General features: G+C 39.5%; 1 protein-coding gene across 3 annotated transcripts in view; it reads left to right on the forward strand.

The window, feature by feature from the left end:
* atr (ATR serine/threonine kinase) overlaps positions 1-17,663 on the forward strand; it is a 133,533-nt gene that overhangs the window by 87,698 nt on the left and 28,172 nt on the right. For all 3 annotated transcript variants that reach the window (XM_072255025.1, XM_072255024.1, XM_072255027.1), the window contains 11 exons: positions 1,000-1,120; positions 2,285-2,422; positions 3,224-3,431; positions 5,048-5,226; positions 5,643-5,807; positions 8,516-8,607; positions 11,435-11,526; positions 13,409-13,586; positions 13,669-13,854; positions 14,699-14,858; positions 16,936-17,118. In XM_072255025.1, the coding sequence (XP_072111126.1) occupies positions 1,000-1,120; positions 2,285-2,422; positions 3,224-3,431; positions 5,048-5,226; positions 5,643-5,807; positions 8,516-8,607; positions 11,435-11,526; positions 13,409-13,586; positions 13,669-13,854; positions 14,699-14,858; positions 16,936-17,118 (1,702 nt within the window). The remainder of the gene's footprint in view (positions 1-999; positions 1,121-2,284; positions 2,423-3,223; positions 3,432-5,047; positions 5,227-5,642; positions 5,808-8,515; positions 8,608-11,434; positions 11,527-13,408; positions 13,587-13,668; positions 13,855-14,698; positions 14,859-16,935; positions 17,119-17,663) is intronic.

Here is a 17,663-nt window from a genome sequence, read left to right on the forward strand (position 1 = left end):
ATGGATGCTGCTTCCTTGTAAATGCTTCCTTGTAAATGTGCTCAATGGTGAGGAGGGCTTTTCCTGTGACTGTATCCACCACTTCCTGGGCATTGGTGTTTCTATTAGGCAGTGATACAAACAGTCCAGATCCTCTCCACTTTCTTTGTGATGGTACTTAGGTACTGGTCCCAGGACAGGTCGTCTGATAGGATAATGGCAAGGAATTTATAGTTGTTGACTCTCTCCACCTCTGATCCCCTAATGAGGACCTCTGGCATTTTCCTCCTGCAGTCAAGTTGAATAAATATTTGAAAGAGAAAACATTTCATTCCTTTTCAAGAGGGGAAAATAATTCTAATAGATAATATATACATAGAACATACAGCAGAGCAGTATAGGAGTAGGCCTTTTAGCCCACAGAGTCGGCATTGGCCATGATGTTAGTCTAAGTTAGCTCCAGCTGCTTGCAGTGGTCTCTGTCCCTCCATGTTCTCTGCCTGTTTATGTGATTGTCTGAATGGCCCTTAAATGTTGCTATTGCATCTGCTTCTACCACCTTCACTGGTGGTTACCACTGTACCGTAGGGAAAGAAGCTTTTGTCACAAATCTTCTTTATACTTTTCTCCTCTCACCTTAAATCTATGTCCTCTGGAATTTGTGACATTTCCACCCTGGCAGAAAGATTCTCACTAAAAGTGCCTGTCCTAATTTTACTGTATAAACTTATATCAGGTCTCATCTCAGCTTCTGACATGTCAGAGAAAATTATGCAGAGTTGTCCAACCTCTCCTTCTAGCCAAACCTCTCCAATCCAGGCAACATCCTGGTGAAGGTCTGTACCTTATACATTTACTCCACATCCTTCCTGCAGTGTGGCTATTGGATAGGAACATAAATATGTTGCCAGTAGCTGTGTAAGAAAAAAGCCTCACAATAATTGATTGAAAATAAATGTATTATTGAGAGACGTGGATATAGCAGATCTATTTATTTAAAATACACTTGTCCTTTTAAAGGTATAAAAGTTCTCAGAAGACTTGGGACTGGGTCAGCATTAAGAAGCCATTTTACCTTGGTAAGCATGACAGAAATTTTGCGGAGTGGTCAGCAACATGGGCTGGCTACCTGACAACAAAGGTGAGAATGTTGATATTGGATTAATAACAAATTAGTCTTGCATCTGTCTTGCCTTCTCCTCATATATACGTAAAGGACGTAGTGTTGTGTTAAATCTTTTGCCAATGATAGATCTTTTAATATTATTGAACTGAAAAATGTTCTCATTTGATGGAGAGAGCAGTAATATACCACCTTGTTTGTGCATCCACGTTCAAAATGGTCTTTTGAATGCAGCTTGACATTTTTTTCGAGAAGCACCATTAAGTTATTAAAACTGCATCTGAGTTAACACTACGTCTGTTCCTTTCACATTATTGGTTGGAAATAATATGATTAGCTGATGGCCCTTATCATGTTTTCCTTCCTACCCCTCCGACCTATGTCTTGTGTAGTAATATGTGACATCCTCTGTTAGGCGGGGTCAACCATGGATGCTGCGTCCTAGCTGTCTACATTATATGCAAGCTGGGATAGTATGATATGGAGAGCAAGCAGTTGCCCGTACAGCAGGCTTCTCCCCCTCTCCATCAGCTGATAAGCGAAAGGAATGGCAAACACCAATGTAGTTTGGCACCTGCAGCGTCACAGGAGTTGTTGGTCAAACGTTGAAGGATTGCCTTAGGGATTCCAGTTTAGGATTTTCCCTTGGGGCTTACTCTCAAAGCCTTCTCAATGAGTGGGTATAGCCGCAAGGCAGCAGAGATTTGAGATTAGAGTTTTCCTTCTCCTGGATGAGCTGCCAACCATGCCTGATGAGATCCATCTTCCTGAACTGACTGGTTTTAAGGCGCCAGTGACCCACCTTTGCTCCTGTCAGTAGAAGCAGTTCCGCCGGGCTGAGCAGCTAAGCCACACTTGAAGGTCAGGAGCTGGACGGGTATCAGAGACTATTTGAGATGCACACCATTGGGAGCATTTAATGGGTAGAGGGAGCTTAACCCCACTCCAACCCCAGCTATAACAACGTTAAGGAACTATAGTAATACATTGCACTCTAAAGTTGAAACATATAAAGTCTCTGCCTGTGATAGCTATCGTTCTGTAGCTAATCAATATGTTTAGAGTTCAGCTTGAATTTTTAGAAAGAACCTGTTAAAATCATTTGAAGTTAAGATGTTTTAAGCAAAAAATAGTCGACATTACATTGTGCTCGAAGTGTAATATCTGGGTATTCTTTTAAAGGTTCGACATGAACTAGCTGGGAAAGTCTTTGATTGTTGCAGTTTTATCATGAAACATGACTTCAAAGTGACGATCTATCTGCTACCTCATATTCTAGTTTATGTTTTACTTGGATGTAATGAAGAAGATCAACATGAAGTGAGTAGCTCATAACAGTTTGGAAAAGCTGGCAACTACACAGAATTCTCAGTTCATTACAAAAATCATCATTCTGCTTTTGTTTTGCACAAGTACCATAATAGTAAAGGCAGTTTGTTACTCAACTAGCTTTGAGAATAGAAAGAAAAGACAATTCTAGACAATATTCATATTTCAAAGGTTATTCAGTTGCACTATTTAATGCCGTTTTCCTTACTGTAGTGTATAAAAATGCTGTGAAGTTTGACCCGATCCATGTCACTGTTCACTGTACAGTGTTTGGCTGAGGGTAAAAAACAAGAGTACATTCTAAACCAGTAGACAGTTTAAATTGCTGATCTTTTGCAGGAAATTATGGGATAAGGTCTATTTACAAAAATAATTTAAAGAAAAAATATCTTTTTGGTATCATAGCACAGAACTATCTGAAAATAAATATTAGAGTGATCTTTGAAGCTAGTATTTTAAAATGTATTTTAATTAAAGTTTACATTTTGTTTTAGTTCTGGTATATATAGCAAAATTGGGTAAATGCTGTAGAATATAAGCAATATAATGAATCAATCTTATTGTAAACAAGAACCTTATAGTTGTTTAATTTGCTGTGGACAATTTGTGAAATTGTCTATTTAAAGTTTATTGTTTTCTTGAACCTATTGACAATTTAGGAATTAAAATGCTGACCATAGAAGAAATGAATCATAGTGTTACCTTCGCACTTAATCTAATTAAATTAGTTGAGCTAGTTGAAAACAAATGGTCATTAAAATCTTGTGGATTAACATATTATTTCTGCGGCAGGTCTACTCTGAGATGATGGCTGTCCTAAAACACGATGAAGCCTGGGACAGGAGGTTGCAGGACAGTGCATCAGATCTGAGTCAGTTGAGTACACAGACTGTTTTTTCTATGTTGGATCATCTTGCACAGTGGTCGAGGCACACACTTCAGGCTCTCAGTTCTGAGAAAAGTGGAAGCCGATCCAGCAAGGACAGAGGGGGCCCCAATGGTGAGTTCTTAAAAGTAATGTAACTCTGATTGTTCTTCAAGAGCTAGAAATTGTTTGAGGGCTTTGTTGGTAGCTATTTCAAAATGAGGATATCAAACATTTAATTAAATATGGAATAACTTATGTTTACAATTTCAGATTAATGGGTTTAAGTAACTAGCAGTATTATTTATTATTATGCTGTGCAAGATTAAATGGAGTCTTCTAGCGGTTGATCCTACCCTGAGAAAAAAAGCAGTGAGGAAGTCAAAATGCTTCAAAAGACTTTCAACAAAGTCCAAAATATGCCGTTTATGAAGAAGTTATGATGTAGTTACTTGTAGGCATCTGTTATTCCTTTATGGAATACATAAAGAAATAATGTTTTTGTGTTAGGTCATGTCTTTCTAACGTGCATACTATTTGTACTGTGTACATCTTGCCAAACATTAAGTTCCTTCTTGACTTGGCTTAAAATCCTTGTAAATTTTTATGTTGTACTACATGGAATTTTACTGAATTCCATTGTGCTGAATTGTATTGACTTTCTCAAGTGGTTGAAATTGGAATTGTAATCCTAGTTTTCCATGCCCATATGGTGATACACGAAGTCCTGAATTTAATATTTGCTTATTCTGCTGCTACAGTGATATCCCCAGTGTTGCCACTTGAATCCTGTAGCAGGACAAACCAGACACTCTCCCCACTGCTCTTCTCAAGACCTAGTTGCAGTCTAGAAGACTAGCAATATAGAGAAAGAATGCCTGGTCCAAATAACTGACTGAGCTCCAAGAGGGATTTCTGGGTGGTGAGGGTTCAGGGCTAGTTCAATCCCAACTATCAAATTCTGCCTGTGTGTCTCCTGATTGATATATCATAGAATGATTACAGACCAGAATTAATCCAACTCTTGATTTTTTTTATTCCTCTTTTTATTGAAAAATAATTTCACTGATTGATGTTTATTTCTTTTCCTTGTATAAAGAGAGCAAAATCACCCAATTTTCTTTCTTCCAAAACTAAGAAATATTTTGTTTGTAACCTCCCAAAATTAGGTCAAGATTGTATTAAATGAATTTAAAATTTTTCATACAACATTAAATCTTTCTTCTAGCTTCCTTGTTGAGGGATGAATATTTTGCACGGTGAAATTTAGGATTTCACTTTTTAAATATTTTGACAAATTATTTTGATTTCATTGAATTACCATGGAGAATATCAGTGGATTTAAGTGGCCTATACTAGAAATTTTCTTCTTGTTATGTAAATGGCCTGATGTTTCACCATTACCTTAGAAGTTTCAAATGTGTGAATAAATTGACTAATTGGTATAGTGGTGTTGATATATTCTTGGCTTAGAAATGGGTAGGAGGAAGGATTTTTTTTTAGAATAAACCCTGCATTCATAATTTAATAACAACATATCACACAAATTTTGCCTTATGTTAAGGATTGTAGTTGATGAGTGCAATATTTGCCTTGATTAGTCTCACTTTAGATCCTTGTATGCTAATGTGGTGAAGCTGAATGAAAGATTTCATTTGAGCAAGATCTGTGGATGTAGCTTTGGAAATTTGATGAACATTATTTTGACAAAATGTAATTGCCTTTCATGAAGCTATACTTGTTTTTTGCAGTTTCAAGCTCAGAGTATAAAGAATATAAAAATGTCACCTCCTTTCTGGACCTCATACCCCAGGATGTGCTTGCCATCGCTTCTTTTCGTTCCAAAGCTTATACCCGTGCGGTGATGCACTTTGAGTCTTTTATTGCAGAAAAGAAAGAGAACATTCAGCAACACCTTGGATTTTTGCAGGTCAAAAGAGTAGATAAGTAGTAATCGAGAAAGAAGTCTGTTATTATGTATCAGAGTTCAAAATATCTCTCATAATAATCTACAAAAGCTATGCATTCTTCTCTCTGAATGTGGTCTTATCATCTTTAAAGGAATGTTGTTTATTGCATATTTTATTTAAAGTAACTCTTAATTCCTCTTCATAGACTTTGCTTTATTAATGTTTTCAGTGGTTTCTGTTTAATATGAACAATGTAACATGTATTTTGTTACATTATTCTCAATGAATAGAAGATTAATCACATATTTGATAAATGTATAATGACAAAAACATTGTCTTTTAAAAGGCAGTGGTGATAAAGTTAATAGAAAGAAATGAAAATTACTTCTACAAGTAGCAACTGACCATTGAAGAAATGTTCTTGTTCCAAATGCAGAAGCTATATGCAGCAATGCATGAAGCAGATGGAGTGGCTGGAGTTAGTGCAATCCGTAAAGGAGAACCATCTCTCAGAGAACAAATTTTAGAACATGAGAGCAGTGGACTATTGAGAGATGCTACTGCCTGCTACGACCGGGCTATTCAGTTAGAACCTGATGAGGTAAATACCAAAGTAAAAGATCTCAGCAGTATCTTCATGTTAACTGCAATTTAATCATTTGGTATGAAATTAAAGCCAGAAATTTTAATTGAACATTGATTTGTGAAGATCAGTATTGTTTTAGAGACCCTATACAAAAAAAAATTGTCTCTGTAATGCAACACACATAAAATGCTAGAGGAATTTAGCAGGTCAGGCTGTATCTATGGAGGGGAATAAACAATTGATGTTTCAGGCCAAGGCCCTTCACCAGGACTGGAAAGGAAGGAGGTAGAAGCCAGAAAAAGATGGTGGGGTGAGGGAGTGGTGTCCAAGCTGGTAGATGAGTCCAGGTGAGGGGGAAGCTGGGTGAGTGGGGGAGGGATGATGAAAGGGAATGATGTGAGAAGCTGGGAGATGATAGGCGGATGAGGTAAAGGGCTGAAGAAGAAATAATCTGATAGAGAACAAAGGACTAAGGGGAAAAAAGGGAAGATGGGGGGAACCGGAGAGTGGTGATGGGCAGGTTATGAGGTGGGGAAGGGGAAAAGTAAGGGGGGAGAAGGCCACCATAATGAGGGAAAACAAAAGGAGGGAGGTAACGGCAGTGGTCGCTGGAATTTAGAAAAGTCTATGTTTATATCATCAAGTTGGTGACTAGACAGAATATGAGGTGTTCCTCTTCTAACCTTTAGCTCATTGGGTACATGCACTGACACCGTACTGAACTACATAACCTTGGCTGTCTAGATTTGTCATCTTGCCTTTTCAAAACTCTCAAATGACAGCCAGAACACTAGGAGAGGTAATATAGCCAATGAAGGTCAAAAGACAGATCTATTGTACGAGGATCTGCTGGTATACGCACATAAATAGATCACAGGTAAATAGGATGTAGTTTAGCTGTGATCTTTCTCTCATTGTGATTGAATCTTCCTATGATGTGCAGACCAGCTGGCAAATGTTCTCACTGACATCTTCAACACCTCCCTCAGCAGCGCCGTCATTCCAACGTGCTTCAAGGCCACCACCATCGTCCCCGTGCCGAAGAAGTCTTCAGTGTCCTGCCTCAATGACTACCGTCCTGTTGCACTCACATCCATCATCATGAGGTGTTTTGAGAGGCTCGTCATGAGGCACATCAAGACCCTCACTGCCCCCCTCACTGGACCCCCTGCAGTTTGTGTATCGTCCCAACCGCTCAACAGACGACGCCATCGCCAGCACCCTCCACCTGGCCCTCACCCACCTGGACAAAAAAGACACATACGTTCGAATGCTGTTCATAGACCTCAGTTCAGCATCCAACACAATCATTCCTCAGAAACTGATTGGAAAGCTGAAACTGCTGGGCCTGAACACCTCCTTCTGCAACTGGATCATAGACTTCCTGACTGGGAGACCTCAGTCAGTCCGGATCGGGAGCAGCATCTCCAACACCATCACACTGAGCACGGGGGCCCCCCCACGGCTGTGTGCTCAGTCCACTGCTGTTCACTCTGCTGACCCACGACTGTGCAGCAACACACAGCTCGAATCATGTCATCAGGTTCACCGATGACACGACTGTATCAGCATACAGAGAGGAGGTGCAGCAGCTAACGGACTGGTGCAGAGCCAACAACCTGACTCTGAATGAACAAAACAAAAGAGATGGTTGTTGACTTCTGGTGGAGAATCTCACCTGGTCCCTCAACACCAGCTCCATAGCCAAGAGAGCACAGCAGCATCTCTACTTTCTGCGAAGGCTGAGAAAAGTCCATCTCCCACCCCCCCATCCTCCCCACATTCTACAGAGGATGTATCGAGAGCATCCTGAGCAACTGCATCACTGCTTGGTTCGGGAATTGCACTGTCTTGGATCACAAGATACTGCAGTGGATTGTGAGGTCAGCTGAGAAGATCATCGGGGTCTCTCTTCCTGCCATTACAAACATTTACACCACCTGCTGCACCCGTAAAGCCAACAGCATTGTGAAGGATCCCATGCACCCCTCATACAAACTCTTCTCCCTCCTGCCATCTGGCAAAAAGTTACAATAGCATTCGGGCTCTCAGGACCAGACTATGCAACAGTTTCTTCCCCCAAGCCATCAGACTCCTTAATACCAGAGACTAGACTGACATCTATATCATTTATTATTATATTGTAATTTGTCCTCTATTGTGCCTATTATCTTGTTTATTATTTATTGTACTGCCCTGCACTGTTTTGTGCACTTTATGTAGTCCTGTGTAGGTCTGTAGTCTAGTGTAGTTTTTGTGTTGTCCTACGTAGTCTAGTGTAGCCTTGTGTTGTCTCACTTAGTCTAGTGTAGTTTTGTGTTGTTTCTTGTAGCACCGTGGTCCTGGAGGAACGTTGTTTTGTTTTTACTGTGTACTGTACCAGCAGTTTATGGTCGAAATGACAATAAAAAGTGACTTGACTTGACTTGACTTGATATTCCCGAGGAGCACCTTTTCTCAACAAGTATTTGGAGGTCCGCTGGTGTGAATGATAATTCCTCAGGTCACTTTGCTTTTCATCTGTTTGGTGTTCTTTATTTCAGAAAATCCAACACCCCATGTTAATTAGATGAATAAGGTACCACATTATTGTGATCTAAATCATTTAATTGTGGAGGTATACATACTGTGTGTGATCACTGTAAGAAAAATAATGCTTATGAATGTTATATATGATTATTGGAAGAGATTATCTAAAATTGCATTCTTTTGTCTTGAATCAGATCATTCATTACCATGGATTGATGAAATCTATGCTTGGGCTTGGCCAGCTGTCTACAGTCCTAACTCAGGTTAATGGAGTGCTTGCAAGCAGGTACAGTCTTTGTTTATTCAACTTTTTATTTTATTGCTAATGGAATAGTTAAACTTGCTGGGGTAATTTCATATTAGTGAGTTTTGTATTTTTAACAAAGCTCTGTTTGGTAGCCAAATCCACTTGTTCATCAATTATTGTGAAGGGTAAGTCTAACAATTAATTGAATGTTGTAGTTTCTTGTGTGCTCTCTCTTTATACAAACAAATAAACAGGAATAAAAATTGTTTATAAAAGAGACATCATGGTGCTTCTTTGGAGGATATAATTTAAAACACAATACCAATTCACCTTGTATTCCTTGAAGTAAGGTGTAAGTTGTTAGTCCCAGAGCTTTCAAAGGTATAAAGCAGCTTGTGGTAATTTACTGTGCCAACAAAAAAGGATGGATTACAACTGACATTACACTGGAATGGTTTGAACATTACTTTGTTCTAGAAGCGAGAGCTCACTGTGACTCTGTCAGTCTAGCCAAAAATGGTAAGATAATTCTGATTTTAGGTAACTGCTCTGTGCATCCAAAAGCAGAACTCTCGGTAAAGAATCATGTTCACAGTATCTTCCCATCACCTAACTCTGTATCATTAATTCCACCTCTGGACAATGGCATATTACACTCTTTGAAGGCTAAATATCACTCCCTATTTGTGAAATGGCTGCTGAGTGCAGTAGACTCTGGCAGACCAGTACATGAATTTGGAAAGAATTGCTTTTCATTTGTCATTTCTTTTTTCTTCATTATGCAAGTGTGAGATGAACATCAAGTGGGTTAGGGATGTTAATTTATTTAATCCTAACCTCACCACTTGTGATTACGAATCTGGCACTGCACAGATCCCAGCCATTCCAGATTTGTGGTGGTCCACCTGTATTATAATCTGCATTTTTTTTACTACCTCTATGTACATATATATGGAATGATCTGTCTGGATAGCATGCAACCAAAAGCTTTTCACTATATCCACATACACTTGACATTATTATAGTTGACATTATTACATTTGACATTAATATAACTTCTGTTATATTAAAATGTAAGTTACATGCTGGGAGGTTTCAGCAATTCTTATTTTAGTTTTTAAATTACAAATTGTAAAAAAAAAAGCAAAAAGATATTTTATTTCACTCCTCAAGCTAAAATATTGTCACCCCTAAGCAAATGCAATATATTTGAAAATGAAAAATTGGTGAACCTGTGAAATACTAATCTTATACAAACTTATACAAACTTATTTATTCTTTTCCAAGAAGACCCACGGTCAATTCATAAATGAAACTGAGGTGTCAACAGCTTGACTCACTCATATCAAGCCACATATCAAAAACTCCATTGATGCAACTTTGAACACTCACCAATATGTTTACTGTCAGAACTACTCTTATGTCAGATACCACATCTGTCATCGTGCGGTTCTGTTAGTAAGTATATTGTTTTGTAGGTGTATCAGGGCCAGATGCCATAGATCTGTCATGCACCTGGCCCTGATATACCTAGAAAACAAGGACACTTATATCAGAATGGTGTTTCTGGATTTCAGTTCGGCATTCAACAGTATCATACCACAGACTTTGGTGAACAAACTCCTACTCCTCAGTCTGAATACACCACTGTGCAACTGGGTGTTGGACTTTCTAACCAACAGACCTCAAAGTCAGGATGCACAACTGTACCTTCCTTCCATCGTCATCAACACGGGAGCCCTTGGGTCTTGTGGTGAGCCCGTTGCTCACACATAACTGCACAGCCAAACACCAGAGTAATCATATCCCATATAACAATTACAGCACGGAAACAGGCCATCTCGGCCCTTCTAGTCTGTGCCGAACTCTTACTCTCACCTATTCCCACCGACCTGCACTCAGCCCGTAACCCTCCATTCTTTTCCTGTCCATATATCTATCCAATTTAACTTTAAATGACAACATCGAACCTGCCTCAACCACTTCTGCTGGAAGCTTGTTCCACACAGCTACCACTCCCTGAGTAAAGAAGTTCCCCCTCATGTTACCCCTAAACTTTTGCCCTTTAACTCTCAACTCAGATTGTTTGTTTTGCTGATGACATGACAGTGATGGGGCTCATCACCAACAATGATGAGACAGCCTACAGAGAGGAGGTGGAAGAGCTCGAGGCCTGCTGCCAGGCAAATAACCTCTTCCTCAATGTCAAGAAGACAAAGGAGATGGGAGTGCACATATCACACAGTCTCTCATTGTCCCAGAACACATCTTACCCAATCAAGAAAGATCACCGTGGTCTCTACTTTCTTAGGAGGCTGAAGAGAGCTGGACTACGCACGTCTACACTCATGTCATTCTACAGATGCATCCATGGCAGGTCCACCAGACTTAATAACAGTTACTTTCCTCAAGCAGTAAACCTCCACCTCCACCCACTAACCCATCCCTCCACAGGCCCCTACAACCACTACTTTATAATTTCCTGTCAGCCACTTTATGTACAGACACTCCTGTGCCAAGCATCAGTTTATGGAAATACAATCAGCCTGTGTATATAAGTTATCGTATGTATTGATATTTATTGTTTTTTACAATTATTGTGTTTGTTTTTTTTTCTGTGCCACATTGGATCCAAAGTAACAATTATTTTGTTGTGCGCTGGAAATGACATTAAATGATCTTGAATTTTGAATATGTAACATTTCAGTCCTTGAACCTTAAGGTATTTATGTTATTGAAACAAAATAGCTAGTAGAGAGGTAAGATCATTTAAAAAGATTTCCATGAACCTTTAATAAATTAATCTACGATAACGTTGAAAATTCCACATATTAACCAAACAAATCAAATCTCTTATTTCTTTCAGGCCTGAGTGGGCCACTGAACTGAACACTTACAGAGTGGAGGCAGCCTGGAAATTGACCCAGTGGGAGTCACTACAGAATTATGTAAACACAGGTAATAAAGGAGGCCAAATAAAACTAGAATTAAGCATTAAGGAGTAACTAAGTATTAAGCATTAAGGAGTGAATGTTGAAGTTGTTTTTGGAAACAGCATTTTAAGGAAATGTTCTATATATATTTATTCAGGCCTTAATGTTGGTTAATATTTCTCTCCTCTTTTTACTGCAAAGGTTTCCCAGTCTTTTCTGATTAAAAATTGCATTGCAATTGCAGTAGTAACTCTGAATCTGTGTCCATCACCATATTAGGTAATCTACTTCTACCACCTTACCATCTAAGGTGGTGGTAAAAGTGGATACAAAACTAATCTTCGAAAGAGAATTGGATAAGTAACTTGTGGACAAAAATTGTGATAATATGTATAGTATGATGGATTGCTCCTTGAAAGATGTGGATCAAATTTGATGGATGAAATTCCTTCCTCCCGTGTTCTGTGATTCTAATTAATGAAATATTTTAAGGAATGAATCAAGCTCTGTTTCAGGAACTTCTAAGTAAGGATTTGGAATAATGTTGAAATTGAAAATACTTTTTTAAAAGATTTTGAGTGGGATGATGTTTTATGGGCCAGTGATGGGAAAGGATATTGTGAACTTCATTCAATAAGATTATTAGAGCATCCTTTTCAATTTTGACAAGCTGCAGAAGTTCTTCCCCATTTGAGTTTGTTGCACGATGACTTGAAAACCACGACCTTAACCAGTGGACAAAATTCCCCATCTAAGTGCACACTTCTATTTTGCAAGTCTGCATCATCATCCAAGATGTTTCAATCCTTCTTGTCACAATGCTGCAATCACCAATTTTCCGGCTAAATGGGAAACTATTCAATGCATGTCACCTCCACTGCACAACCAAGATCACTCCTGCTTTATGTATCAACCTTGATGATTTACTGTAGGCGATGTTTATGTATATATGTGCTTGTTCACTGAAGTACACAGGATTAGAAATTTTCCTCTGCCTACCTCCATCTGCTGTATAATATCACCCTCCAATAACAAAGGTTCACAATAAGGCTCACTGAAGAAGAGATAGGATTCAAACAATACTTATAGCACAAAGCTCTTGAAGATTCCTGTCCTTCTATCAGTTTCTGAGTCATGTGTTTCCCTTTGGCAAGCAGTGGAGCAATTCCTTCAATATTCCTAATCCATGAGCAGAATAAACAAACCAACTTTATTGTCTTCTCCCAGGGCAACATCCACTGAGCCCCCAGTTACACTCATTTAGCTCTCATTCATCTCATTCACATCGGACTCGTGAGTCTGAATACCTGTTCTGAGCCCAGTCATGACAATGAGTTACCAGGTGGATGGAGGAAATGATTCAAAGAACCTTCACTGAGGTACAACATCTTCAACACCTTGAGAGTGTGTCACCCTTTACTCCTTGAAGTGGAGAAGTGTTAGGGTGGCACTAAGAATGTTGACTTCAGTTGTGGATAACACACCGAATCCAGCATAAATGCTAGAAAGAGATCATCACCTAATTATCTCTCCACCCTTACTGACACACATCTCCTGGTGTGGCTTTTTTCAGCTCAGTTTGTCCCATACTCACCTCATCAGACACCTTAAAAGCACAGAACTGGAATGGTAGCAATTCATCCTGCTCCTCAAAAACCTGCCAAAAATGTTGTTCTGTAGCATAATGAAAACAGCTCAAAAACCAGAATGCATTCTAATTTAATATTTCTTGCTGCTTTACTTTGGAAAATTTCTCCTTTTGCAAGAACTGATACAGCAAATATCCATGAAATGTTCACAAACCTCAAAAATCATAGCAAGCACCCTCTGTATGGTCATGCAGCTCAGATCACAACTTTTGCTTTAAATTACAGTAAATAATATGCACTTTGGCGCTTTTCTTTTAGAGTGGAAATCCTGTACTTGGAGCGAGCGACTTGGCCAGCTTTTGCTTTTTGCTAAGCAGAGCAATGTGGAGGGTTTCTATGAGCAGCTGCAGATTACCCGAGCGGAGCAGATAGTGCCACTCTCTGCAGCAAGTTTTGAACGAGGGTCGTATCAGCGTGGTTATGAGTACATTGTCAGGTACAGAGAGTACTCCAGATATTTCTTATGCAGGGATGTTAATATCTCATTATCTGATTAAGCTTTTTTTTTGTTTATTTAGGCTGCATATGTTATGTGAGCTGGAACACAGTGTCAAAGAACTGTTTCATCAGCAGTCAAAGGACCACAGTGAACACCACATGCATCATCTTGATTGGCAGGCTCGTCTAGAAATGACTCAGAATTCCTTTCGGACAAAGGAGCCAGTCTTGGCACTGCGCAGAGCATTGCTCAGTGTTAATAAAACGTATGTTGGCGGTTTTTGTTTACAGTTTTTAATAATGATACATTTAGTCCAGAAACGGAGCAGTAAAACTTTTAACAGCGAATTTCTCAGGTTAATGAAGCCTGTATCAAATCTGGATCAATTATACAATGATATTAAATTTGCATATATCTGCTTATGGCTAATTGTAGTTTTTCAAACCTGCAGGTACGTAAAACTAAGGTAATTTTTTTGTGAAAAGGCATAGAAACCATCAGGAAAAATTGTTGAGGCCAAACGTTATTTCTTGAATTGATTGTTCATCATTTGAGCACTGCAAAAAGGGGAAACCTATGTTACCCACATTTAGAAGTTGAGATAGATTAAATTTGAGACTTTTATGGAAAGCAGCTGTGTGAAAATTACATGAAAATTATGTATTGCACCCTTGGGAGGGTTAGACATGCAGGGTGTTGTAACATTGTGTTTGCCTGGTTTGGTTTTAGCAGTATGCTCGTTGGAGACTGACACTGAAAGCCCAGGTTTCTGACAGTGGCAGTACCTATACCAGGTATTAATAGAACATTTCATAACTTGAAGGTCATTAACAGAAGCCTGGAAATGGCCTGATTAGTTTGAGAGTGGTTAATAGGCAAGGACAACATATGCAGGACTAAAGGAAAAGTATTTGACATGGCTTTTCAAAGGAGGCAACATTATTTACTGAATTGTTAAATGCTGCTAATATGGGGATAGCAGGAAGGTGGAGCTGAGGTAGAATATTGATTATGATCATATTGAATTATGGGATAGACATGAAAGAAAGTGTGGTCTACTATTATTTTCTACTTGTGTTCTTTTAATATTAATATCTGGTTTTTATTAGGGCTGAGTACAGTAAGTTGGTTGGAGAATGCTGGCTACAAAGTGCCAGAGTTGCCAGAAAAGCTGGACATCATCAAACTGCATACAATGCCCTCCTTAACGCAGGAGAATCGAGACTACCTGAGCTTTATGTAGAGAGAGCAAAGTGGCTGTGGTCCAAGGTATGCTTCGAATTGAATTGATGAGCCATTATTTGCAAATGTTATCAACTCTCTGAGATTCCACTATTTACAAGTGCACTGGGGGTGATTTACAGTCGCCAAGTAACTTCTCAACACACCCATTTTTGTGGATGGGAGGAAACAAGAGCACCCAGAGAAAGCAAACACGAGGAAATCTGTAAATGCTGGAATTTCAAGCAACACACATAAAAGTTGCTGGTGAACACAGCAGGCCAGGCAGCATCTATAGGAAGAGGTACAGTCGACGTTTCGGGCCATGACCCTTCGTCAGGACTAACTGAAAGAAGAGCTATTAAGAGATTTGAAAGTGGGAGGGGGAGGGGGAGATCCGAAATGATAGGAGAAGACAGGAGGGGGAGGGATGGAGCCAAGAGCTGGACAGGTGATTGGCAAAAGGGATATGCGAGGATCGTGGGACAGGAGGCCTAGGGAGAAAGAAATGGGGGAGGGGGGTAAGGCCAGAGGGTGGGCAAGGGGTATAGTGAGGGGGACAGAGGGAGAAAAAGGAGAGAGAGAGAGAGAGAGAAAAAAATAAGAATGTGTATATATAAATAAATAACGGATGGGGTACGAGGGGGAGGTGGGGCATTAGCGGAAGTTTGAGAAGTCAAAGTCAATTGACTTCTCAAACTTCTGCTAATGCCCTACCTCCCCCTCGTACCCCTTCCGTTATCTATTTATATACACACATTCTTTTTCTCCCTCTCCTTTTCCTTAGTGGAAGTTTGAGAAGTCAAAGTCAATTGACTTCTCAAACTTCTGCTAATGCCCCATCTCCCCCTCGTACCCCATCCGTTATTTATTTATATACACACATTCTTTTTCTCTCTCTCCTTTTTTTCCCTCTGTCCCCCTTACTATACCCCTTGCCCATCCTCTGGGTTCCCCCCCTCCCCCTTTTCTTTCTTCCTAGGCCTCCTGTCCCATGATCCTCTGATATCCCTTTTGCCAATCAACTGTCCAGCTCTTGGCTCCATCCCTCCCCCTCCTGTCTTCTCCTATCATTTCGGATCGCCCCCTGTCCCTCCCACTTTCAAATCTCTTACTAGCTCTTCTTTCAGTTAGTCCTGACGAAGGGTCTCAGCCCGAAACGTCAACTATACCTCTTCCAGGAGATGCTGCCTGTCCTGCTGCGTTCACCAGCAACTTTTATGTGTGTTGCACCCAGAGAAAGGTTAGCTGATCATAGGGGGAAATCTACAAATTGCACACAGGCATCACCAGAGATCAGAATTGAACTGAGCGGCTCATCCCCTATCTGATACTGCCTTTTTAAAGCTGACTACTTTGCATATGACAATCATATATTAAACAAGTGATAAAGATGAAGATTAGCTTTCTTTGTCACATATACATCAAAACATACAGTGAAATGTGTCATTTGATCAGATCTGCAGGTGTTGCCATGCTTCCAGCACCAACATAGTGTGTCCACAACACTCCAACCCTAACTGCATCTTCAAAGTTCAAGTTCCAAGTAAATTTATTATCAAAGTACATATATGTAAACATATATAGTCCTGACAATACTTTTCTTTCGGGAAATTGCAGTCTGGAGCAAATAGAGGACATGCATATAGTTCTGGGGAGAACATACAAACTCCTTTCAGACAGCAAGGGGAATTGAACCCTGATATTACAAACGGTGCTGTAATAGAATTCCGCTAACCAATACGCACCGTGCTGCCCCAACGGATGCAGCACCAAAAATCACTGCTGTTAATAGTCCCACAATTATTAATGGGTCTTCTAATTCAAAATACATCAGTAAAAATGTATGATCTTCTATGTGCATATTCTTATGCAACCTTTGACTGGTACTATTGGTCACTGGTACTCATGGTTACCTTTTCATAGGTATTTGCTTTACATTACAGTTCGCAAAAAAAGGTATAATAACAGTATTAGGTTTGGAATTAAGTTGCGAGGCTGAGGTTAAAGGACAGTACGTTTATACAAATCATGAGTGTAGAAAAGCCGTTTAGATTATTGTTGCATAACATCATTTTACTTTGAATATAATAATCCTGCATCACTGCATTGTTTTTGTTTCCAGGGAGATGTTCACCAAGCCTTAATAGTCCTCCAGAAAGGTGTTGAGTTGTGTTTTGGAGATGCAGAATCAGAATTAAGTGACGATAAAAGCTGTTTGATAAAGGGACAAGCTACATTGTTGGTTGGACGTTTCATGGAAGAGACAGCTAATTTTGAAAGCAATGCAGTTATGAAAAAATATAAGGTAATCTGGAATTCATTTATGGCTATATTGATATTATGTGTTAAGTGATGATTTAAATGGGTTTGCTTTTCAATAAATCTATAAAATAGTAACTATAACAGAATCGATGAAGGACCTCATCAACTTAGGCATTCATCCAATGTGGAAAAGACAACAAGCTGAGCAAATACGAAAAAAAAGGAGATAATAATATATAAATAAATAAGTAATAAATATGGATAAGATGAGATAAAGAGTCCATGGGTTGTGGGAACATTTCCATGATGGGCAAGTGAAGTTGAGTGAAGTTATTCGACTTGGCTTAAGTGCCTTGGTTGAGGGGTAAAAACTGTCCCTAAGTCTGTTTGTGTGAGTCCTGAAGCTCCTGTACCTTTTTCCTGATGGCAGCAGTGAGGAGAGAGCATAACCTGGGTGGTGAAAGTCCCTGGTGATGGATGGTGCTTTCCTGCGACAGCATTTCATATAGATATGGTCGGTGGTGGGGAAGGCTTTACCCACAATGGACTGGGCCGTATCATTTACTTTTTATAGGATTTTCTGTTCAA

Source organism: Mobula birostris, chromosome 4 (genome assembly GCF_030028105.1).
Source record: "Mobula birostris isolate sMobBir1 chromosome 4, sMobBir1.hap1, whole genome shotgun sequence".
In the NCBI taxonomy this organism is placed as follows: Eukaryota; Metazoa; Chordata; class Chondrichthyes; order Myliobatiformes; family Myliobatidae; genus Mobula; species Mobula birostris.